We start from the raw sequence: 26,867 nt of genomic DNA, 5'->3' as shown, positions 1-26,867 counted from the left end.
ATATAAAAACTTAGGTAATATTAATGATGCAGCATCCTATTGTAACAACCAACCCAATAAGGGAAACACATTCTCATGGTTTAGTGGCAAGAATACAGACTTCTTATGATAAAGCTTAGTTGGATTTTTTCGAAGTTTTTCATTGCAGAGAAAAACAGTAAATAGTTTTCATGTTTCTTGCACCCTGGTTTTAGAATAGACAAGCCAGTATTGGTTTCATTTATAAAATTGTGTCTGTGACTCTAAAGAAAATTCTAAGCTCAACAACAATGATTATCCAACTCTGAAAATGCCAATTTGTCCTTTGTTGATGAAATAATATTTTAAGTTACTGTTCAGAATTTGAGAAGCATCTTTCCTAACTAATCTTAACAGTAGCACATTCAGTATGTTCGGACTTGTCATGTATTCTCAGCCAGTATTTTCACCAACAACGAAGTCATACAATGTCCCTTTTTAACAAGCTGTGTTTCCAGTTTAATACAAAATTTGATTTAAAGACTCTTAGTTCTTGTGGACTGCCAACTTTCAAAATAACCTACAAGCCTTTTAGCAAGTGAAAGTAGAAAATGACTATTTGACTCTCACCAGAATCACCGCAAAGGGGGGGGGGGGGCAGGGGGGTAGTCTTCTATTAAAAAGAAGCAAAAAATACTGTGCATGTACTATTGCATTTTGGCAATGTGTATTATGACATTAGTACTATCATTGTAGTATTTCTGTTAATGGTAAATACAATACAACCCCCCTATCCACGCAAATTGTACCCTCAGTTTCACTTACCTGTGTCCAGAAAAAAACGATATCTCTTGGAATCTAGAGGTCCTCCAGTGCATCTCTGTGGTCAGCATCCACCAGAAATACAAGGTTCACTATCATCTGCAATTTTCACTACCTACGGTAATTCTGGAACATATCCCCTGCAGATACCGAGGCGATAGTGTATATTGCATAGTTTTCTAGCAGTTGTTCCTCTTGTTGTTTTTTTCTTCATTGGAGAAAATTCCAGGATACATTGATATCCTGGAATTTAATTTTTGCATGGTACTTGCAAAATGTTTAATGCAACTAAAAACTGATTGGGTAACAGTTGCACATTTTTCTTCCTCCCTCATGCTTTCCCCTTATCAGACAATGGATAGAATCCAGTAAGGTACTTGGGAATAAGAAAGAAACAATTTCAGTTCCCCCCTCCAGCTCCCTATTTGCTCTCAAATCTTGTCTGAGAGTGAAAAGCTTAAGGGAAGGAGGGAAGGAGAAAATCCTGTCACACAGGCAGACTTTTGTTCTCACTCCTTCAACCAATGTGACCAATGTCGAAAATATAAAAAATGCTAGTATATAGCATTTATTTCATGCCAGTTGTCTGGTTTGTCCCTTTGTAAGCAACTAAAATAAATGTCATTTGGCAGTCTGCGTATCCTTTATAACATTTGTATTGATTACATATATTATTTTGGACAATTTATAAAGAAAATTTTGTGTGTGGTTCTTGTTGGGTTTTTACAACTGAATTAAAAACACAGTTTTATTTGTTCAGCAGTTCTGAGTTGTGTACTGCAAATGTGTGTCTTAAAGGCATGATATTTGTTCTATACGTTGGCACTATTTAAATCACTTAAAAAGCAGTGGAAATGATTGAAATTTGCAGGTTTGACATTGAGAACATGGAGTAAGACTTCTGTCTTGCTTCAAAAGCCTTTATATCAATCCAGTTTTCACTCTGACATTTGCTGGTGTAGCAGGCAGAACCGTGAAGAAGGAGACAGATTAGCAAACGACAGATGTGGACAGGGATGCTGTGTTTATCTTAGAAAACTGTCATTTAGCAATAATGATTCAAACAGAAACAGTATCTTAGAAATGAACAGCCTCATGTAATTTTAAAAGAATCATAAATCACACGTAAATTGAGTGAAAAGGTTTAGAGAATGTTGCCCACTTTCAGAGGGCACAAAGTACACAGCAAGCTATGAAGGGTAATCAGTGCAGTAAATCCTTTTCCTAAAAATTTCAAGGGGTAAGTACACAGAAAAGAGAGGTAGATTTTCTCAAATAATGGTGCTCCTTAGTAATCTCAAATAGAGAACTTCAACAAGGAGTAAAATTTGCTTGCTTATAAACTTTTCTGAAATTATATAACTAGGAAATGAAATTTTGAATTACTCTTTCCTCTATGGTTATTTTACCCATCTCACCCAACAAAGCAGTAAAGTGTAGTGATGGAAATGTTGGAGTGGGGCCAAGAGGCCTGGGTTCAAATATATGTTTAATGGAAAATATATCTAAAGGAAAAGTTCTTGGTGTGACCTTGAGCCAGTTGGTCTCTTTCAATCCCCATTGGGTAGTTGTTTTTCCCCCCAAGAGGCTGGAAAGGGGAAGGGGGAAATCCCATCCCAGAGAACAGTGTACCTTGTCCGCCTCTAAAACAGGCATTGCTAAGAGATTGTAAACTACACATAAAGAGAATCAAACACACTTATATATTCAGACCAGACTAACGTTAGAGGTAATATTGCTTTTGGCCATTGCCAGCTGAACTAATTGATTCCCCCCCCCCCCCCCCCGGTAGATTTCTGTCATGTCTACTTGTAAAAACTAAGAAACAGGTTGTTACAAATATGTATATCTTCTCCAGCTGCTACTCCACAAGACATGATACCAGACAAGCTGTACTAATACTTGTCCATGTTTCAGTTCTTCTGATTAAAATTGAAATAGAATACTCTATAACTTTTAGAGTTCAAGCTTGCCAAATGACTCGACTATAGCTATCATTTAACCACAGTGGATTTGAGGATATGAGTGGGATGTGCTGTAGGCTGTGTTTTAGAGGAAGGAACTGACAAAACTACTCCTGAGTATTACTTGCCTTAGAAAACCCTGTGAAATTCATGGGGTCACATAAGTCAACAGGTGGCTTGAAGACACTTATACACACTTTCTTTTTGCATAGAAAGCAGGGTTAATGTGGTTGTAGTGTTATCTCTATACTAGCAGTAATCAGGGAAATAGAAGGATTGGATACTAATATAGATTGAGTCTCCCTTATTCAAAATTTGCTTGGGACCAGAAGTGCTTTCAGGATGGTGATGGATTTTAGAATTCCTCTATTTTGCATATATGTACATAATGAGAGCCAGTGCGGTATAGTGATTTAAGTGTTAGATTACAACTCTGGCAACCAGGTTTTGGTTCTCAGCTTGGCCATGAAACTCACTGGGTAACCTTGGACAAGTAACATGTCACATGCTCAGCCATGGGAGTGCAGTGGCAAACCTCCTCTGAACAAATCTTGCCCAGAAAAATACATGAGAGGAAACAACTTGAAAGCTCACAACAACAACAACAGCAATGAGATATTTTGGAAATGGGACCAACACAAAATTCATTTATATTTAATATACACCTTTTCACATGGCATGGTGGTAATTTTATAAATATTTTAAATAATTTTATGCATGGAACAAAGTTTCTGTACATTGAATCATCAGAAAGCAAAGATGTCATTATCTCAGTCACCCATGAATTTTTATTTTTTATTTTTGGAAGTATAGTTGAACTTCCACATTTGCTGTTTCACTTTTGCAGATTTGATTATTTGCAGTTTTGATTAATATGTTCTCTCTAGGAATCTCTGTGTCTTCCAGAGCAATTGTGCCAGAAGCTGACCATAGAGTTGTGCTGGAGGACCTAGAGGTTGCTAGAGAAAATACTTCTCTAGGTATTTGTAGATTCTCCAACATGATTCTATGATCAACCTCTGACAGATGTTGCACTAGAGGACCTGGAGATTCCTAGATAGGTCTTCTTTTTGGTAAAAACAATAGTGTTTTTTTAATTTGCAGTTTTCCACATTCACAGAGATCCTTCACCCCTAATCCCAATGAATATATATGGAGGGACAACTGTATTTCAAATTTTGGAATTCCAGATGAGGGAGATTCAACCTGTAGTTTTTATTGCACTGGTCATTTTGACAGATACAGCTTAAATCTACTAAAATGATGTGATAATTCCTAATAATACAGAAACACCAATCAACAGTGCCTAAGAACCATTTTCAGATGATGGGATGGTTGTGTTGTAGTGAAAGAGAAAGTGAATAAAAGCGTTAAATGGTTAATTGCAATACTTACATAATAAATTTGATGTTGATTCTATATAGTTCAGCCCCTTTTTTGAAAATGTAGTTTGATCCAATTGTCGAGAAGAGCAGAAATCCAATAAAACTTTTATTCATTATCATATTTTATTGATTTTAACACATAATAAAAATGATATAAAACATAATACAGTCTTATTACATTCATTCATTAGAAACCAGCAAAAAGCTAAACAGAACAAAAACACCTGAACTGTTAAATAAATATGATAGCACTGAACATGAACATAAACATTAAAATTATTACTTCCTATCACATAGCTATTAGCTGTATTTGAAATACCTTTACATTTTTTGTCTGTTGATAAAGTGTAACTCTACTTTAAGTGAGCTGTCTGTTACTTGATTTTCTTATCTATTTTATTATATTCTGCACCATTGTAGGTTAAATTTTTACTTTGCTATCAAGAACCTTTCCCCGAGTTCCAACATCTTCCAATCTTTTTCAAACTTTCGAGAAGTCTTTTCTTTTAATAGTCATGTTAATCTGTCCATCTCCATTGAGTCTCAAATTTTCAATAGCCATTCTTCTTGTGTTGGTAATTGTTTTTCCCCCCAATGTCTAACATAGACTGTCCTAACCACCATTACTATATATACTATATATATTTTTTCCCTAACACTTCTCTATTTTTTCTTCAATTACATTTAAAAGATAGAATTCTGTTTTCAAGTTTAGTTTCCTTTTCAAAATTTCTTGCATTATTTTGTGAATTTTGGCCTGATACACCTGTGCTTTCTTGCAGGACCATCAAATATGATATAAGGATTCCATATTATCTGCATATTTCCAGCATGTATTAGATGAGCCTTTATATGTTTTTCTGGTGTGAGGTGCCACCTATAAAACATCTTACAGAAATTTTCTGTCATGTTAGAGCTCAATGTAAACTTTACACCTCTAGTCCATGCTTTCTCCCACTATTCCAGTTGTATAATATGGCCCACATTCTCATGCACTTTTAAACATTTTAAATTAGAGCAGAATTATGTTTACCAATAATGATGAATACCAACCCTTCATTCTAGGATACAGGGAATGGCTGTGAAACATATTTAAGTATTGCTATACATTGGGACTTGTTCAATAAAATGAAATAGTGCCAAAATGAGTAATTTAATATTTTAACTTCAATTGTGATCAGCATATTCAAATTCTTTGTGATTTCTTGTTCTCTTAAAACTTCATCTGTGTTTAAATGCAGGTTGTAATGCAAATGAACTCCTTGCCTTTTCTTATTTTAATAGATTTTTATTAGGATTCACCTATGGGTGTGGGTGTTTCCTGTAAATGAAAGAATTGGCTATTTGTAGGCAAACCAGTTGCACAAAGCCAGTTATGAGATAGAAAGTTGATAAAAAATTATTCAGGTGGAAGAACAGTTACATAGCTATGCATAGTTACCATGGTTATGTGATTATTGATTCCACTGACATCTAAAGGTTCAAGAAATCAAAAATATGTATTGATGGGCCGGAATTCACAAATACTTGTCCTTTGATATTTTTCTCCTTCGGGAAGGAGTGAGATAGACTGAGAAGAAAAAACTGTTGAGTGTTGAGACAATAGATTGTACTGTCTGGAAAGGTAACAAAAATACTCTGCACTGCAGAAACTCTCATAACACACTTAATCTTGACAAGCAGGTCTTGTGGCCGTTCTTTCATTTATCTGCATTTTAAAACTTCTATGGGATGAATTCTTTGGGCTGTAATAATGCCATCATTCCATACGCCCATCTATCCTTTTTCTGTTTACATCTAGGCAAAGGCACTGTAAAAACCATTCACCTTTTGTCATGGCTTAATTATATGTTATGGTCAGTAAAAATATTGCTGTTCATTCTGAAAAATATGTTTTCAAAGAGTCTGAATTAAATTTCAGATGCAAGATTGTTCAAAACTCCCACAATACTATTTTCCCCACATCTGCTAACATATCCTATTCTGCCAAATATGTAGCATTAGAATTTAACTTATTTATCAGGGTTGTAACATTTTGTGTCCAGAATCAGTTAGATATCATCCAGTTACACTGTACATTCAGCATTTCTGCAGATGCCTTACTGCCTTACCTTAGTATGTCTTGATAGTATGTTGTTCCTATAAGTGTCAACTCTGCAATGTTAAATTTGACTTGACATTCTCACATACCTATGGCATATATATGTCTGTCCCTGGCTCCACTCCACCAAAAGCATCTTAGGAAGTAGGCTGAAGTCTATGAAAGCTCATGCTGCCAGCTTCTTTCTTTCAGTTAGTCTCCAAGGTGCTACAAGATCTCTCTGCATACTGATTCTACAGACTAACTAATATGGTTATTTCTTCTTCGTGGTCTCTGCGAATCACACAAATGGGTTTATTCTGCGCCTGCGCAGCAATCCTCGTAAACTTCTAGAATCTCCAGGCAGAAAGCAATGTATCTTTCTGCAACTTTTTGGCGGTAGCCCCGCCCACCCATATATAAGGCCCCTGGTGGCCCGCTCCTCTTCAGTTCCTTCATTCCGCCGTGCTAAGCAGCTCGAGGAACTTCGCTTGCTCTTTGTGTTTGAAATCTCTGGCTATTCGACCTTCGGACTTCCACTTGACCATTCTTTACGGACTTCCCTTTGGCTTGACAACTTTCTCTGATTTACGGCTTGACTTCGGACTGGTAACGGACCTCCCTTACCATGGCCTCTTTCAAGCAATGCACCAAGTGCGGGGTGAAAATCCCCAAGGCCGACGGCCACGACAAGTGTGTCCTCTGCTTGGGGGAGGCACACGTTCCGGGCAGTTGTGCCCACTGTAAGGCCATGTCTGCCCAAGCCCTCAAGAACAGGGACCGGACACTCAAGGCTGCCCTCTATGAGAGGGTTCTCAGCCAGCCTGGCGGCTCTGGAGCCTCTGGGGATGCGGATGCCCCCGAAGCCCCCAAGAGGAAAAGGGATAAGCGCTCCGACCGGGACAGGAAGCGGGCTCGCTCGTCCTCGCCGCCTTGCAAGAGCCGCCGTAAAGGGCCCCCAAGCACGGTCTCAGCGCCTCCGCCTGAGTCGAGGCCAGTACCGTTGACATCGCCGGTCGCTGAGCCGGTGAAGACTCCGGCTCCGTCTGTACCGGCCCCGTCCCGGATGGTGCCGCTCGAACCCAGAGTCCTTCTCTCCAGTCACCTCTCTGTACCAGCAGACAGCCTACAGATTGTGACCGTGGACTCTGAATTGGAGGGAGAGCTCCAGGACTCTGATGCTCCACTCTCTCCTCAGAGGCTGAGGCCAAGATCTCCTTCACCCTCACCAAGGAGAAGGCCACGCTCTGCCGCACGGGACCGGGCTACACTGGGGACCGAAGCTGACGAGGCTCTGGCCTCAGACCATCATGTCCCTGCAGAACATGATCGGGACGTCTTCCAGGCGTTCCCAGATCTCGTTCACGACCAGCGCATGGGACAGTACCTCATCCCAGTTGACCTGTCCCACCTGCGTCGTAACCTCCGTGCTCATTCACGGGGCTGCCGTCCGGATGGTGACTCCTCCCGCCGAGACGACCGGGATGACTTCGGGACATCTGATCCTCTCCTCAGACGGTGGACCCATCTGCTTCAAGATCTGGCTCAGGCTCTCCTCGTTCCGTGTCTCCCATCTCGGATGAGGACGCCCCGTTTGTGCCCGAAGGCCCATCTGTCCCGTCGCCCACGGACAATGTCCGGGCCTTTGCCGACAGGGTCATACGGATGGCCGACGCTCTCAAGTTGGAAGTCGCCCATCCAGAGGATGATGCCCTTGACCCGGTGGAAAGGAGGATCCACGGCTCTGCTCCAGCTCCACCAGCCCTGGCTTACCTCCCGTCCCTGGAAAAGATTGCCAAGCATTCTTGGGACGCTCCAGCCACCATCCCGTTGACTTCGCGCAGAATTGAGAACCTGTATCGGGTCACTCCGTCTGCCCCGTCTTGGCTGTCAAACCATCCCAAGCTGAATTCAGCTATTGTGGAGGGAACCCAGTCCACCTTCGCTCCCAAGACCTCATCTTCGCCTGTCGACAAGGACAGCAAAAAACTGGATGGCCTTGCAAAGAAGTTCTATGCCTCGGCGGCTCTCGACCTCAAGATCGCAAATTACGCGGCTTGCATGGGGGCCTACGTCCAGTTCCTGGTGGAGAAGATGGACCCCACCATTGCTGACTTGCCCGATGACAGGAGGCGTATGATGGCAGCTCTCAGGAATGAGATCCACCTGATGGCTGGGCAGCAGATCATCTCCGCCAGACACTCCACGGACTGTGCATCCAAGGTCCTCTCTGGCTCCATAGCTCTCCGCCGCTATGCATGGCTCCGGTCCTCGGACCTCACCCCTCAGGCGAAGGCGGCTATTGAAGACATGGCCTTCGACAACTCGGGCCTCTTCAATAAGGACACGGACGAGAAGCTTAGCTTCAGGTACCGGATGAAGACCGCCGCTAGAAAGCACGGTATGTCTTCCGCACCATCCAAGTCCCCCCGCCAGAGGTACCCTGTCAGCGCCCCTGGCACCCAGGAGGCCAGTACCGCTTCCAGCCCCAGGACCGTCCTTACCACCAGGACAGTAACCCTCAGGGCCGATCCTCCCGGTCGCCTGCTCCCCCACCGGACAGGCGTCAATCTTCCCAACCCAGATACCAACAGGGATATAGGAAGAAGGATGGTCGAGGCAAGAAGAGGTTCTGATGTGTTCCTGCGCACCTCGTCACCTCCAACAGGCTGAGCCCTTTCTTCAACACCTGGGCCGCCATCACTACGGACTCTTGGGCACTTAACATCGTCCACAGGGGCTACGCCCTAGAGTTCTCTGAGCTCCCACCAACTGGAGCTTTTCTGTCAACTGTCCCCTCGGACACCCTTCTTGACGAAGTGCGCACTCTTCTAGATAAAGGCGCCATTGAACCCATCTCCCCCTCTGAGTTCAAGCGGTGCTTCTTTTCCAGGTACTTCACCGTACCGAAGAAAGACTGGCCTCAGACCCATAATGGATCTTCGGGCCCTCAATGACTTTATTGTTTACAAGAAATTCAGGATGGTAACCCTTGCTTCTATCTTACCACTCCTACAGGAAGGCTACTGGTTCGTGACGCTAGATTTAAAGGATGCCTACTTTCACATAGCGATCCTGGAGGACCACCGCAGGTTCCTCGCTTTCGCTGTCGGACACCAGGCATACCAGTACAAGGTCCTTCCCTTCGGCCTTTCCACAGCTCCAAGGGTCTTCACCAAGTGCATGGCACCCGTGGTGGCATACCTACGTCAAAGGGGAATCACAGTCTTCCCGTACCTGGACGACTGGCTCTTCACAGCGTCTTCCAAGGACACTCTGCTGAAGCAACTCGAGTTTGCCCTGTCGCTCCTTCAAGCATTGGGACTACAGGTCAATTTCGACAAGTCCAACCTGACCCCTACCAAGCGCATCGACTTCATAGGAACAACGCTGGATTCTGTGTCAATGAAGGCATACCTTCCAGAGGCAAGGTTTCAGGCACTCCACGCATCACTGCAGCCCTGCCTGCGTCAAAGGCGTCTTCAGGCCCGTGTGGTACAAGTCGCCATGGGACACCTGGCCTCTACCACCTTTGTCACACCGTGGGCCAGGCTAAGGCTCAGGCCCCTGCAATCCTGGTTCCTATCCATGTTCGACCCCGTCCGAGACACGCCTACCAAACTGCTCACGATCCCGAGGACCTTACAGAAGTCCCTTCGATGGTGGCTCCAGCCCGACAATGTCTGCGTGGGAATGTCATTCCTACCCCCGCAGCCGGACCTTTCCCTGACCACGGACGCCTACCTGCAGGGATGGGGCGCCCACACTCTGGACCTTACAATAAAGGACAAATGGTCACCGGCGGAGGCCACTCTCCACATCAATGTCTTAGAGATGCTTGCCGTGGAAAAGGCACTCAGAGCGTTCCAGACGGTCCTCGCAAGCAAGGTAGTGCTTCTTCTCACCGACAACACCACGGTCATGTACTACCTCAACAAACAAGGGGGTACAAAATCGAGGACTCTGTTGGCAGTCACCATTCGCATCTGGGAGTGGTGCATACACCACAAGATCCTGCTGCAGTGCATCCATCTGCCCGGCGACCAGAACGACCTTGCAGACCAACTCAGCAGGTCATCTTCCACTTGCCACGAATGGAGGCTACACCCAGAAGTGGTGACCCAACTCTCCAATCGCTGGGGTCCCCCTCTCCTGGATCTGTTCGCCTCCCGGCTGAATGCTCACACACCGAGATTCTGCTCACGGTACAGAGAGCCCGGATCGGAAGGAGATGCCTTCCAACTCAAGTGGACTCAAGGCCTCCTGTATGCCTTTCCCCCATTTCCTCTGATCACATGGGTGATCTCGAAGATGTTGTCGGACCACACGGATGCAATCCTGGTAACTCCGTGGTGGCCCAGACAGCCGTGGTTCGCTCCTCTCCTACAACGGGCTCAGGAGCACCTCTGACTAGAGCATCGGCCCGACCTGCTCTCGCTTCACGACGGGTGAGTCCACCATCCCGAGATGCAGTCTCTCCCATTGGTGGCATGGAGGATTCGGTCCTGAGCACGCTTCCATCCGGTGTTCAGGATATCATCAAAGCAGCACAAAGACCTTCTACACAGAGGTCCTATGCCTACAAATGGGATAGGTTCCTTGCCTTTCTGCAGACGAAGGGCGTTCCACCGTCCCGTGTCTCCATCCCTGTGGTCCTGGACTTTCTTATGACACTGGCAGAAGCAGGTCTCTCCTTGAGTTCTATCAAGTGCTACCTGTCTGCCATCTCGTCACACTATTTGTTTCAAAACAAACTCTCTCTGTTTGGGGATCCTCTTATAAAGAGGTTCCTTAAAGGATTCAACAACCTGCATCCACCTGTCGCGGACCCTTCACCACAGTGGAGTTGTCCTGGCACAGCTAGTGTCTAAGCCGTTTGAGCCCTTAGCTACCACGGACCTGAGACTCCTGACCTGGAAAACGGCCTTCCTGGTAGCTATCACGTCAGCCCACCGGGCTGGTGAACTGTGTGCCCTAAGGGTGGACCAACCTTTCCTCCGTTTTCATAAGGACAAGGTAGTGCTCTGTACAGACATTTCTTTCTTGCCCAAGGTAGTGTCTGCTTTCCACATCAACCAGGACATTGTTTCGCCAACTTTGGCTCCTAATCCAACCACGGATTCTGAGCGCCAGATCCATGCCCTGGATGTCCGTAGGGCGCTGGCGTTCTACTTGGACAGGACTGCTGCGTCCAGGCGATCGGAGAGGCTTTTTGTATGCTACTCCGAGGCCAAGAGAGGGCTACCGGTCTCACCGCAGAGGTTCTCTAAATGGGTGGCCAACACCATCCATCTCTGCTACGAACTGGCCAAGAAGCCCTTACCAGGTCGGGTTAGAGCCCATGCAACTAGGGCGGTAGCCGCATCCTCAGCCTTTTTGACGGGGATTCCCCTTGAGGATGTTTGCAAGGCTGCTGTTTGGTCCCAGCCATTGACATTCATAAGACATTACAGGCTGGACGCCAAGGCCAGACAGGATGCAGCCTTTGGGAGGGCAGTGTTACTTTCTGCCATGCAATAGACCTGTTGCACTGTTAATAAATAACACAGTTGTTTGGTTATATACTTTATTGATTATGTGATTTATTGGTTATTGACACTCCCTCCTCCACTGACTACAGCTCGCTAGTCTAAACCCATTTGTGTGATTCTCAGAGACCACGAAGAAGAAGAACAGGTTGCTCACCTGTAACTGTGTTTCTTCAAGTGGTCATCTGCGAATTCACACAAACCCGCCCATCCATCCCCTCAGTGTCTGCTCATTTGACAACGCTTGTTGCCGCGCTGATTAGCGGCTCATTCGGAACTGAAGAGGAGCGGGCCACCAGGGGCCTTATACAGTGGTACCCCGGGTTACGAAAATAATTCGTTCCGCCGCCGCTTTCGTAACCCGAAAGGCTTTCGCAAGCCGAAAAGCCATAGGCGCTAATGGGGAAAAGCCGCGATTTGGTGCGAAATAGCGCCGAAAAGCACCAAAAGTTTTTTCGTAACCCGAAAAAACATTCGTAACGCGGAACAGTTTTTTTAAATAGATTTTTTTCGTAACCCGGAAATTTCGTAAGGCGGCGCATTCGTATCCCGGGGTACCACTGTATATGGGTGGGCGGGGCTACCACCAAAAAGTTGCAGAAAGATACATTGCTTTCTGCCTGGAGATTCTAGAAGTTTCCGAGGATTGCTGCGCAGGCGCAGAATAAACCCATTTGTGTGAATTCGCAGATGACCACTCGAAGAAACAGTTACAGGTGAGCAACCTGTTCATCTTTGAATTCTGCTTTTGCCATTCTGAATGAAAATCTGCAGTATCTTCCATCATTGTCTCTTAATCGTTTATTTTCTTTACCTAATGTACTTCATTTTCACTTATTTAGTTTCATACCATACATATTCTCTGCTGCCAGCCTGATAGTGTCCTTGAACTATGATTCTCAAAATTTAATGGCATGCTCCAGTTAGAATGTTGCTAGCACTTGGTAGAACAGCATATCACTTCTCATTTTCTTTCTTGATACCATTTGAAACAGACTATCATTCTGTATAACCATTAAGTTTACCTCTGCTGTGCTGCTGCAATTATTCCTGTTGTATTTTGGCTGTTTAGTGGATCTTCATATTTTAGCAGTTTGGAATACTAGCATCTACTCAACAGCAGTGAAAAACTTGGAAACTAATTCAGTGCTCATTTTGAAGTTTTAAAGTGTACCTTTTTTCCCTTTTCAAAGAAGTAGCTGTGAGTCTCTGTCAGCATAAAAAGAGAGCAGGGAAAGAATATAGCAGCACCTTTAAGAGTAACTGGTTTTTATTTTTGCATGAGGTTTTGTTGATAGAAAGTCTCTTTTTTGATGCAGTACAAAGTGTTCCTTGTTGCTTTTAGTATGGTTTTAATTATAGTTGTTAATTTCCTTAATAAAGAAATTAATAAATGATGAGTTATATTAGTTTTGTCTATTAAGAATAAGATATGCAGATTAAATATATTTATATTATTTGATCATACTGTAGTTTGCTTTATAAAATGAAATTTGTATAATGAAATTGCACATTTTTGTTGTAACAGTATACAAATGCATTTTTCTTAATTCCCATTGCACAAACGTCTACAAACAGTACAGTACTCCCTTATGTGGGGGATCCATTCCGGACCTACCCACCCACGTTAGGGGGAAATTACATATGCTTGCACCCCATTGAAAATAATGGGGCGCGTGCTCATGGCGCCAGGTGGTGCTTGCGCCATGGGTATGCGTGCACCATTGATAAAATTCTCCCACAGCTTCAGCGTATGTTGAAAGTCGCATAAGTGAAACCCACATATGGCGCAGGCTCACTGTAGTTAATCTTTCCTGTTTTAAGTCAATCTAGGTGTATGAAGTTTTTACCACATTACTTTGTTTCTTTCCTAGTTCTGGACATGGCCAGGCATGTTCCTCTCTACAGAGCTTTGTTAGAGCTTCTCCGTGCTATTGCTTCATGCACATCCATGGTGCCATTATTGCTGCCTCTGTCTGGAGAAAATGGAGAAGAGGAAGAAGAGCAGTTGGAGTCTCAAGCTTCAGTTGGAACTCTGTTGGCTAAAATGAAGACATGTGTGGATACTTACACTAATCGTCTAAGGTATTTCTTTAACTTCTCTTCCTATTTTAACAAATGCAGTAAGATGTGGTGTTCTCAATAAGGGCTGTACACACTGGATTGGATGGACCTTTAGTAAAAGAGTTCTCAGACCTAGGATCAAACATTGATAGGGACGGGGATTGCAGCCAGGAAATATTAAGAAGATTAAATGCGCACAACAGCCATGAAAGAACTAGAAAAGATCCTAAAATGTAAAGTTATACAACTGAGCACAAAAGTTAAAATCATACAAATCACTGTATTCCATATTACCAGTTATGGATGTGAAAGCTGGACAATTAAGAAAGATGATAGGAAGAAAATCAATTAATTGGAGATGTGGAGCTGGAGAAAAGTGCTGAGGAACCTGTGGAAAGCCAAAAAGACAAACAAATGGGTTCTAGAGTAGATCAAGCCAGAAATCCTCCTGGAAGACAAAATGACAAAACTGAGGCTGTCGTACCTAGACACATCATGAGAAGGGAGGACTCATTAAAAAATGCAGTAATGCTAAGAAAGGTGGAGGGAAGCAGAAAGAGAGGAAGGCCGCATGCTACATGGTGGACTCTATTAAAGAGGCCACAGGTATGACTTTGCAGGAACTAAGCAGAACAGTAGAGGACAGGGAGTCTTGGAGATGTCTCATCCACAGGGTCACCATGGGTCATGATCATCTGGAGGGTGGTGAACGACAACAACAAATATCTTGACTATACCGCTTCAGGTTGCAGGTGGGGTGGAATGCTTCTCCTTGCTAAAATCTGCCATGCATAAGTTTACCACATCAGTATATGAAGTAGGCCAGAGCCTATATTTTTAATGCAGATATTGTCCTATATCAAACACTGGTTATACTATTATGTACTTATTAGGGTGGATAACAAATCAAATAGGAAGTGAGGATAATAGACATATATCCTTAATTAAAGTTCTTTCAGTTGTACAGAGAGCGCTCTTAATTTATTACAGAATTACTACCAGAAGGCTAGCGAAACCTTGAACTTTACTAGAAGAGTTCCCCACCCTCTTAAAATCAGCCATAACATTACTCAGATTTTCAGGACATAGTTAATCTGAACAAATGAGGAAAACCTGTGCATCCTCTCATTCTATGGGAAGCCCTGCTTTTTCAGGGTTCTTAATCACATAGCAGTGTTTCATTTTCTTAGTCAGATTTCAGATGTGAAATGTGCTCTGTTTGATTAGAAGGAATCCAGTGGTCTTTGGTTATCAACCAAATGGCCAGATCTAGAAAAGTTGCTTTTCAAATGTAAATCATTCCATTACTTATTATGTGTGCATATGCATTCAAGTCATCAAATTAGAAGAGAATTCTGAAATGCACTTTTGGTCCCTGTACCAAGGCAGGCATGGTGGTAAAACTGAGGTACAGGCAATGAAAAATGATTGCTTTGAATTTTTGAATCATCTTAATTCAGGGGGAAGAGAAGAGGAAGGGGTGGTAGTTTTATGCAAAAGCATACTGCTACAAATGCAGCTGCCCAACATTCCGGGCCGGCTGTGTTGCCGCCATCTGCTCCACGGGCCCAATCGCACCCCAGCATGCTTTGCGGGGTTGGGCAGGCCCATGATTGGCCAGCCAAGGAGGTTGGGGAGGGGCTTCCGCCTCCTGCTGGGAACTCCATTTCCTGGCATGCACGGGAGGCGGTTAGTCCCTTCCCATTGGCTGCCCTGGTCCTCCAAGAAGCCAATTGGTTGGCTGGGCCTGGAGGCAGGGCTCCCTCCCTCCCCCGGCCCCTTCCATGTTCTAGGGCCTATTTAGGCCACATGGCATCCGTGCTCAGCGCCATTTTGCTCAGCTCTCCCACCTTCCCTTCCTGGGTTTAGGATGTATCTTGTCACAACTATTGGGGGTGGTAGCATAGGTCATGGATCTGGTGGGTGTGGTTTCCAGGGTTGCGTAGCACTGGAACAGGAGTCCTTCTGGACACGGGAGCGCTGAGGGCATGCGCTGTGACTATTGCGGGGGCCACATCATGACAGTGCCTCCTGATGACTAGGGGCTTAACTGAGAACATGCGATTGGCCGGTTGCATGTCTGCGAGATGTCATTTTACATAGCCCCTATGTCATCCCGAAGCCTGGCCATGACCAGGCATTTCGGTTTATCGAACAACCAGGGTGTTGATCGATGTTCCAGATCCAGACCTCATGCTTTGGGCCAACCCTACCTTTGTTGCTGTTTGTTCAATAAAGTTGTGGCCTTCACTCCATTTCTGGATCCTGGTCTCATTTGGCAGCTCCCTTCCACAGCAATATCTCCTAGCTTGTTTCGCAACAAATGTCCCAGTTTTCCTCTGTAAATTGTTAGAGGATATATAAATATGTCTCTGTTAATGTCCCTTACATTTACAGAAAGCCTAAAATTGATTTATTGATTACTGGTGGGAAAGTTTCTGGAGCATTAATTATTAATTCTTACATGAACAAATTGTTTTTAGTGTCTCCATGATAACAGACAGAAACATATTGCTACATGTTAGAGACTTAAAGGTGGATGTCTGTGACTGTTAAAATGCAGAAGAAAAATAAAATGTTATGGAATTTGAAGAATAATAATTTTGTGAAGTCTCTATAAGTAACTTGATTTCTGTACATAGTTCATGAAAGACAGCTTAATGAGTTTCAAGTCTAATTTGGTCAGATAAAGGGGGAGAACAGGCTAGTTAGGATAGGGCAGAAGGAATTAAAGACGAGCTAACAGGAATAAATGAGCTGAGGCATTTTATAAAAAGAGGAAGAGAAATCAATTACATACCAACTAATAAGAATTCTATAAGAAGAAAAAAGAGAAACAGTATGAAGATCCAGAAATGAGATAGAATTTTAATATGAAGCAATGAAATATAAAAACTGAAGAGGAGAATATGGAGAAATCAGAGGTGAAAGATAAGCAGAAACTAGTGAGTGAATACACTTGGAGATGAGTATAATGAGAAATATGGGGAAGAGGAAGAAAAGAGGAACCACAAGCCCCCAAAAATGCAGTTTTTCTACAATTAAAAATGTGATGAGCAGCAGAATACTAAACAGCAACCACAGCTAAAGGTGGGAATAGAGAGGACCAAGACAAGCAAAGAGAAGTGTAGAAAGAATAAATAGTGAAAGAATTAGATCTACTAATTGCAAATGGAATGCTAATGATGCGATTTAATAAGAGTGGACTCAGAGGTAAACTACGATTTCTCTTTGTTTAGTTAATTTCTGTCCTGTTTTACTTCTTCCATGAATTTGAGGCACTGTGTTTCCTAAAGCGCCTTCTGTCCAAGCATTATCTAGATTCACTGTGTGAATAGAAAAATTTAAAAGAGAGAGAGTTCAAATGACAAAATCAAAAATAACCTATGAACATTTTAGTTTTAAAAAGGAATACAGAGCTTTGAGGAAGATGCAAGAAGAGATTATAAATATGCCAAGGACTCTACCATCCATATACCCATATAATCAATCCCATACATGACATCAGAATGTAGAGCTATGAGCATGGTCCTACTGTCCTGTTTCTCTATGTGTAGCTTCTGTGCTTGGACAACAATTAAGTAGGACTGAAAATAACTGAATTTTATCAAGACAGATAATGACTGCTAATACTGAAGTATAAATAAGACAGTTGATAATAATAAGTGTAAAATAAGTCAAGGGTAATGTATGAAAAGTAAAAGGTCTAAAATGGAACCTTGAGGTACCCCTATATTTTGAGGGAAATGTCTGTATTTTAATATAAATAGTATAAAATGTTTGTATATTACAAGTGGCCGTGTAAACACAGTAAGAAAGATAATTACCATATATACTCCACTATAAGTTAACCTCATGTATAAGTTGAGGGCAGGTTCTGAGATCAAAACTATGGATTTTGATATGACCCATGGATAGTTTGAGGGTGAAACTTAAGGGCATTCAACAAATGACGTAAAGGACGAATCAGTGGAAAACAGTGCCAAAGAACTTACAAAATTCCTGCAGGCATAGCTGTTTGTGCTCATACCAAAGGCTGGATGGATGAGATAATAGAGAGGGGTCAGTGCTTTCAGGACCAATTATAATCTTGCCTTTCACCAGGGGATGGTACCTTTTTAAAATGAAAGTTAAAGTACAGTATCTACATTGATCCATGGATAAGTCGACACAGGTTTTTTGAGTCATTTTTTAACCTAAGTTTCTAGACATACATGACTATATACAGTAAGTAGACTGAAATTCATAGAAAGAAAAGATAGAGAATAATTTACAGTATTAGGAATAGAAGATGGAGCATAACAGTATAATGGTGCTGCTGTTCAGTAATACAAGGCAATTCTCTGGATGGCATGGAGGAGCAATCTACAGACAGTTGGGTTATTCTTCTTGTGCCAAGAACAGTTAAGGTATCCCAAAGTCCCAAGGTTTTTTTTCTGATAAGATGGTTGATTCCTGTGACTTCACCTCAGTTTTTAAATTTCTTTGCTAGCCAGCTAGACATGGTTTTTTGCCTTCACATACACTAGATTAGTTTAAATGGTTTACTAATGGAGAACACTCAGAAGAGAAGGAAAGATTTAGAGATGGTCGCAGACATGTGTTCTTCTGAAATATTTAATTAGAAGTCATTGAAGAGAATATCTACTATGACTAGTGAAAGCAATTCTGAGTGCTCCTGCTGTCTCATTAAAAAAGGTGAAAAAAATTAAAATTGGGGCTGAAACAAAGGAAGCAGTTACCTCCTCAGGAGCTCTTCAGTTACAACTGGAGAAATCGCTGAATGTCATTTTGGGCCACCATGTTGGAAATGGATGTTCCACAATGGGATGGGGCTGAATCACACTGTGTTTCCAAGCAGGAGGCTGGAATGCAGACACAGCATTTGATGGACAGGTCTTTTGGAAACAAAGAGGCAACAGGGCAATGGAAAAGTACTGAAGGTCACATTTTCTTGCTATCTTACGTGCAAAGAATAGTGGCAGACAACCCAGGGACAGTTAATGAATCAATACGTGATTATCCACATGTATCTACTTTAGTTATTCAGGACAGTAAATTTATAAGAAATAATTAGAGAATCAGTCAGTAGAGAAATTAATACCATGATTATTTCGCATGTTTCACCACCCTTAGTATTGGAAAGCAATTTAATGAATTCTAAATATTTAATGATTTTTTTACAGTCAAATGAGTTGAATGAGTTTACTGAATAAACAGGAATTAAATGGAGTAAATGTAATATCTAATGATTCCAAATAATTAAATGACACAATTCAGGTGGTGATAGGATGGAAAAGTCTGCAGCATGCAATACTGTTAAATCTAAGCAAAAAAAAAAAGAGAGAGAGAGAGAGGGAGAGAGAGAGAGAAGGAAATAAAATTAGGAATGTTAGGGAATAAGAAGGAAAAACTTGTTGAAAATGCAATAAAAAGTCAAAACATTTAGAAAAAGATAACACAGATTTACAGGTGGAGATTGAACAGAAATATCTGAGGGAGAGATAGGAGGATGAAATTTTAATGACAGAGAAGATACTACAGAGAGTGCCATGGAAAAAGAAATGACTACTAACAAGTTATTCAGTGTAGATAATTCTAAGTACATGTTGCAAGCATTAGAGCTGGAGGACAGTCAGTAGGGGAAGGACATGGAGTAACTTAAAGTCCCATTGATCGATGGAACAATTTCTACTTTAATTTCTCATACAGTTGCCCCTAACGAGGGTGATACACCATATCCAGATATGGATGAGCATAGAATAGAGATGGCACTTAAAAGATCACATGAAGCCACAAGATTGATAGTTCTTTCTTGCACTGTAGCTTCCATTTTCAGAAGAACAGCAGTATTATGGACACAGGAGATTTAAGAGACCAAAAATATCAGTATATGCACTCCTTGTATGGGGCAGTAGAAAGGATTCAAGAGGCCCTACTATTTATATCAGATGCATGGCATGATTCAGCATTGTTTCCAGCTAGAAATATAGCAGCGACGAGTACAGCTATATGGTCACTGTCTTTGACACTGAGAAGCTGACCAGAAGTCAAGAACGAATTTGGCCTACATGCCTTTTTCAGGACAGTTTCTTTTTGGAGAGAAGGTGCTACAGAAGGTATTGGTGGAGAACAAAGACAAAAATCAAGTGATGCCTTCTATTAAGAAAAGAAGATAAGGGAAGAATCAATTAAAAAACTTACTACTCCTTTTGAGGAGCTAGATGGTTTGAAAGACAACATGATTATTAGCTTGGGAGACCTTGGTGCAATACAGCAGATTTCAATTTTTAAAAAAGAAGACTTTCCAGCAAGGTAGGAAAGGGGTGATCCAAGCCAGTAGGGGAGACACCAAGGTAATCAAATTAGTCAGACATGAAGAACTGAATATGTTTTTAATTGCAATCAGCCCTTCATGTGCACAGATTCTACATCCACTGATTCAACCATCCATGGCTTGAAATTATATATTTTTTTGAATTCCAAAAAGCAAACCTCAGTTTTGCCATTCTATATAAGGGACATCATTTTGTTATGCCAATGGGACTTGAACATTCATGAATTTTGGTGTCCACAAGGAGTTCTGGAACCAAACCCCAGTGGATACAAAGGGCCCATTGTACCTCTATTAATGCTACTTCAGGTTTAATTCAGAAACTAGTATCTTAAACATGCAAGCTGTTATAGAATTTGATTTTACAAAGACAAATTGCTTGACAAAATCAAATAATATTTTAATATAACGGCACAAGCTTGTTTGGGTAGTGGTAGGCAGATGGAGAAAAGAGATGAGCATATATAGAAAGCCAGCATGTGTACTGGTTTGAGCCTTGGACTGTGACTGGAGACCACGGTTCAAATTGCTGTGACCGTGGGAAAATTGCACTCTCAACCTCAGAAGTAAGGAAAGATAAACCCATTCTGAACAAATCTTGCCACGAAACCCCAATTTAAGCTTGCCTTAAGGTCACTACAAGTTGGAAACAACTTGAAGGAACACAGCAGCAACATATATGTACAACACAAATATAAATGTTCTTTCCTATATTTCAACAAAACAAAACAACCGAAGGGTTCTGGCAAAAACTATAAGGGAATAACAGCACAGCTGGTTATATAAGACACTCTGAGAGCAGGTTAGGCTCATTGCAGCTTTTGAATTCAGCAAAGTTATATTGTGTGCTAAGGAGTTATTATACTTTTTATACTTTTTATATTTTAAACATTGGCAGGCCACTGAAGAAGACGTAGGTCGAAACGCGTCTGGCCTTTTGTTCTTATAGAATTATTTATAATTGCCAAAGGGGAAAAAGGGGGGGAGGGTCTCCACCCTTTCTGTTGTTTTATTGGCTTTTCTCCAGGGTTTAGTTTCTCTGGTTTTGTACTTTGGATATTTTATTCACCCTTAGCATTTATAGATCTTCCAGTGGGGTAATTTTACCCTTTTAGATACTACATTGGTTTTTTGCTCCAGGGTGCTGTTATTCCCTTATAGTTTTTGCCAGAACCCTTCGGTTGTTTTGTGTGGTTATTATCTTGGGTTTTTTCGGTTATAGGGACTTTGGTTGGTTTCCTTCCTATATTTCACAAGTCTGTGTGCATCAAGCTAAATGCATTTTGATTTATTTACCATAACAAAAATTTGGATTTTGAAAGGTTCTCACTATTTCATTTGTTACTTATTTTTAAATTTAATCAACTTTACTTAAAACCACAATCTTGTATTTTGTAGGTCTAAAAAGGACAAATCAAAAACTGGAGTGAAGTCAGATACATCAGATCAGGAACCAGAGGGACTGACACTTCTGGTGCCAGATATCCAGAGGACTGCTGAGATAGTGTATGCTGCTACAACAAGTTTGCGCCAAGCCAACCAAGGTAAAAAAGAAACATTTTTAGGAGCACTGTAGTTGTTGCACTTGCTTGTGTCTCTTTTTTTAGGAATGGCAGTGTATATTGATTGTTTCCAATCTGTGGACTATTGTTTTGTTTCCTGTATTGGTTGACAGATTTTAGTTAAAACTAAGCTTAACTCTGTCTTTGGATTGTAGCAATTCTGTTGGTATGACATCTGTTCCGGGTGATTTATTCTCCCCAATTGCCACTTTTACTTCAATTTCCAGAATTTGAGATTCATCTTCACATGGGTCTTCTTCCCATGCGTCATTCATCCGTTCTTGTCTTTTATATAGTTCTTCTGTGTATTGCTTCCACTGTCTATAGTTTATCTTGGTCATGTATTATTTTCCTCTGCTGATCAGATAACATCCCCATTCTTGATGTAAATTTCCCTTTGAATTCCTGGATCTTCTGGAAGAGAGGTCTCTTGTTCCCCCTATTTTGTTGTTGTCTTCTATTTCATTGCAGTGGTTATTATAATAATTCTCTTTATTCTTGCACACTAATTGCTAAACAGTTGCATTCAGTGTTCTGGTTCTGTTCTATCGCTCTTTTCTTTAGCTTCTCTTTTCTCTTTTACAGTTTGCAGTGTTTTGTCTCTCATCCATTGTTTCTTTTCCTTATTTTTGTTCACAGTTAGCATCTTTCTGCATTCCTCTCTGACTGTGTCCCTAGCCTCTGTCCGTAGTTCCCTGTCAACTAGACTGATTCAGCTTATTACTTCTTAGGATTTTGTTTGTGAGACATATCATTGTTAACAAGTTGTCACTCAGTGTCCTGTTACATTTATAAACAGATGGAAAAAGCTCTGGATAGATAAATACAGCTAATGTTTCTTTAAATTGAAAGCTGGTTGCATTGAAAACAGTTATACTGAAACTTTCACAAATACACAGCATTGGCTGCATCCATACTGCAGAAATAATCCAGTTTGATACCACTTTAACTAACATGGCTCAAGGCTAGGGCATTCTGTGGATGGTAGTTAGTTGCAGAATTTCCAGAATTCCCTAGCAATGAGCCATGACAGTTAAAATGGTGTCAAACCAGATTATCTCTGTTGTGCGAATGCAACCATAGTCTTCAAAGGCATACACGTATGGAAATAAATGTTTGTCTGATTGTTTCAGTTTCTGCAGGGTGTCCACACACAAAAAAGATGGTACTGAGACAAAAATATTGAAGCATTTGTCCATGGCACTTTACTTTCACTTCTCATAAAAAATTTCCTGTCTTAAGACTTTGGTGGTACATTTGAAGAATGGCCAAAAGCAGAACTAAATTCTGCTACCAAGAGCTTGATTTATACTCATACATGATTCTTAAAAAATTCTACATTTGAATTGAATTTACGATTGTTTACATCTGAGTCCTTTGCTGTTGCTTTGTTGTTATACTGGAAAGGAAATAAATTCAATACAAAGTTGTATTTTAAAATATTGTTTTAACATAATCTTCTTTCTTATAATTATTATAACAGAGAAAAAATTAGCTGAATACTCTAAAAAAGCTGCAGTGAAACCCAAGCCTTTGTCTGTTTTAAGATCCCTTGAAGAAAAATATGTGGTTGTAATGAAAAAACTCCAGTTTGGTAAGTTGAAAATAAATCTGTGCATTTCTGTATTGTGGCACAAAAACAAAAAAGGCCGTAGACATTAAACAAAAAGGTGGTAAAAGTATATCTAAAGGAGAATGAAAGAGTTAAAATTAGAATTAATATTTAGAAACTTCTATTGATGTGCATAGCACTTTTCAGAGTAGAGGAGGACAGAGATCTGATCCCAGGAGCTTGCAGTGTAAAATTCAACTTAGAGGGAACAGGAGGAGGAGGTAGAGGTAGAAGTAAGCAGAGACAATATAAGTTGTTTTAGTCACACTTGCTTAGACTAATAATATTCTTTGTTACTATAGAGCAGTGTTGGGTGTAGTCTTATGATTGAATAGCTATTTTCAGCACCTTCAGAGCTCTAGAAGTCACTTGATTCAGTTTTGGAGCTCCTTTTGACCTTGGTCAATTTGGTGGGGGTGGGGGCAAGGGCCACACACAGGGATTTCAAAGGAAGAAAAAGGGTAATTCACAGATGTGGGGGGGGGGGGTAATTTCAAATCTATGAAGTATAAGGAGGGAGGGTGGAAGCTTTTTATAGTACAAAAAACCTTCAGAGAGTGGGGGAGCTGGAGAAGCGAAGATCAAGGTAGCCATCTATCAGGACATAATACTGCTGCTAAACTAGGTCATTTATTGACTAGCTGCTGAAAGATGTACAGTGGGTACTTGATGTCTCCTGGGGTTTGGTTCCAGGACTGCCTCTTGGATACCAACATATGTGGCTGTTCAAGTCCCATTCTATATAATGGGGTAGTAAAATGATTTCCCTTATATTAAATAGCAAAATCAAGGTTTGTTTTAAGAATTTATATATTCAAGCTGTGGGTAGTTGAATCTGTGGATAAAGAATCTGTGGATTCGGAGGGCCAACTGTAGTATAGTCTTAATTATTTCAATATTTGGAAGCATAACAGAATGAACATCCCTAGTAATTACCAGTCTTCAGTTTTTTCTAAATAGGTTGAAGTGGTGACAAGAAGCACAAATAAACCACACTTCCTTTTTGCTGCTTTTATGCAGTTTCCAAAGCTGTTATAAAATATAAAGGACTTTTTGAGCCAAGCTGGGTGTATTAATAAATGAAGATTTGTGAACTTCCCATCTTTACTCCATTTTCAAGAAGAGTGTTTTCTGACACTTAAAAACCAGCCCACAGATAACAGTGATAAATCTACAAATAATACATCAGATTTTTATGCTCTATCTATATTTCTCAAGGAGGGAGACTTAACATTTCAGTAGTAACTTCAGGACTTTGTAATTATGGCAACCTATGAGATGGACTTTTGGTTGAGATTTTATTCTGTTCATCTCCCGATGATACTTAGTTTTAGAAATCTGAAGTCTCAGCAAGTGGAAGGTTTGTGATTCTCTTTGATTCTTCTAATAAATCTGCTGAAAACATTCTAGCAGAAAAATAAATGAAATTGACCCAGCACTAGCTCTACACACTGTGTTTGGTTAGAAATTACATGTGCTAAGACTTAAAGAAGTTATATGACATGTTAGTGTCATCTTCCCTTTTTGCCTTTTTTTCTCTAGACGTTCTTTTGATGGGTAATGTTAAATTATGGCCTTAATATGTAGAGAAAGGTAGTAATGTTTAATGGGCTTCAATATTTCAATAGCAGGAAACAGATAATATGTTCAGTAAAACTAGCACAATCAGGAAATAGTGGGATACAAAAAAAATGGTGGTGGTAGTGGTGATGATGATAATGATGTAATAATGAATTCATTTCTCCCATGGTCATTTATAACCAGAGTGTAATCCATTATATTCTTAGTAGTGTACTTCTAAATGGTGCCTGTCAATTAGTGTATTTGTATGCAAGAAAATCAAGATAGTCAATATGCCTAAACTGATGGGTTGGAGCTTCATTCTGCCCATTTACCTTAGTGTATTAAAATTTATGTGAAGAAGAAGATGGTGTGTTTATATAGTGGCTTTTTCGTCAATCCATCTACTTTTTCCAGTTTAACATTTTCCCTCTCTAAACTAAAATGTAATACTTTTTATTTCAGATACGTTTGAGATGGTTTCTGAAGATGATGATGGAAAACTAGTCTTTAAAGTAAATTACCACTACATGTCTCAGGTGAAAAATGCCAGTGATGCAAACAGTGCAGCCAGAGCCCGGCGTCTTGCTCAAGAAGCTGTAACACTTTCAACATCGCTTCCACTTTCTTCTTCATCCAGTGTTTTTGTCCGGTGTGATGAGGAGAGACTAGACATTATGAAGGTAAAAAATCAAGCTTGTATTACAAGCCCCAAGAATTGGAGCTGTGTACAATACTCCCTATTTGGTTAGGAATTCAATGTGATGATTCAAATCTGGGCCTAATCCACATCAAATAAGTTGAGGCCCAGTCTGTTCCACTCTAAACCCAGATGCAAACAGCTGTGGAATCTGAAATGCTATTCTTTCTCCATGGATTTGCATTGGAATACCCAAAGAGCTATACAGTGGGCCCTCCACCTTCACTGAGGTTAGGAACACAGGACACCCATGAAAGTGGAGAAGGAAGAAGGGGGAAGGAGTGACAAAAGTATACATCTTACCAATAATCCAACTAATTACATAGTCTTGTTGATCCTACCCCTCTTTCCCTTAAGGCATTTGGGCTGTTGTTGTAAATGTCTCTCTCATGGCCCTGTACTTAGTCCATTCCAAGTCTTCCAAAATTGGGGAAGGGAGCGCTTGGGGAGGAAATTTAGAGCCCCTACTGTAGCACCTCTGCCCTCTAGGACTTGTCTCTTCTTTCTGGCTGCTCAGATCTTTCTCCTATCTCTGTCCTAAGGAAATACATCTTGGTGTTGCTTCTTCAGGTGTTGCAACAGACTACTGGATAGATTATCAGACTGAGAAAAGGAAAAGTGGAGGTGTCAAGTCTTACACAAAAAAGAGAAAGTGGAAGGGGCAGGGATTTCAAAGTAGAGTCCAAATAGATGAGGGGATCTGGTGGAAATCATTTGGCCTGTGTACAGAGAGATTTTGCCTGTTGATGCTGAAGAATTAGATATGACAGAGAACATTGGAAGTTGATAAACTGCAGGGCAGGGAGCCAGGCAGAAATGAAAGATACAGAGAAGTCAGGAGGAACTTAGTCAAATACTGTTATAAATTAAAATTAAATGACTAAAATAAATTTTCCTGTTACTATTTGTAATTTCCTCTATATAGATAATTAGTTTTCTAAGGTTCTTACTATAACTTCTATTTAATACACTTTCAAAGGTTTTGATAACTGGCCCAGCAGACACACCTTATGCAAATGGATGCTTTGAGTTTGATGTATATTTTCCACAAGACTATCCTAATTCACCTCCACTTGTGAATCTGGAAACAACTGGAGGACACAGCGTGAGATTCAATCCAAACCTTTACAATGATGGCAAGGTAAAGAATGTGTCTTAATCTTAGTTGGAACAATTGTGTTTAAAACAGATTTTCTGGTCATCCTGGGTGAAGTGGGTACATAGAACTTAATTTATTTGAGTGACATATTAATAAAATGTTTTAAATTAACCAGTCTGTTTTGCTACAAAATACAAAC

The 26,867-nt window shown here is 41.1% G+C and overlaps 1 protein-coding gene across 1 annotated transcript in view; it reads left to right on the top strand.

The window, feature by feature from the left end:
- Positions 1-26,867, top strand: part of BIRC6 (baculoviral IAP repeat containing 6) — a 241,574-nt gene that overhangs the window by 204,273 nt on the left and 10,434 nt on the right. The window contains exons 66-70 of the mRNA XM_089529449.1: positions 13,612-13,822; positions 21,534-21,679; positions 23,181-23,291; positions 25,335-25,552; positions 26,549-26,710. Of these exons, the coding sequence (XP_089385575.1) occupies positions 13,612-13,822; positions 21,534-21,679; positions 23,181-23,291; positions 25,335-25,552; positions 26,549-26,710 (848 nt within the window). The remainder of the gene's footprint in view (positions 1-13,611; positions 13,823-21,533; positions 21,680-23,180; positions 23,292-25,334; positions 25,553-26,548; positions 26,711-26,867) is intronic.

The sequence above is a fragment of the Sceloporus occidentalis genome, unplaced genomic scaffold, assembly GCF_023333645.1.
Source record: "Sceloporus occidentalis isolate IW3139 unplaced genomic scaffold, rSceOcc1.0.p SCAF_6, whole genome shotgun sequence".
NCBI lineage: Eukaryota > Metazoa > Chordata > Lepidosauria > Squamata > Phrynosomatidae > Sceloporus > Sceloporus occidentalis.
The sequence above is the reverse complement of the archived record's forward strand: the minus strand, read 5'-3'. Positions and strand labels throughout refer to the sequence as shown.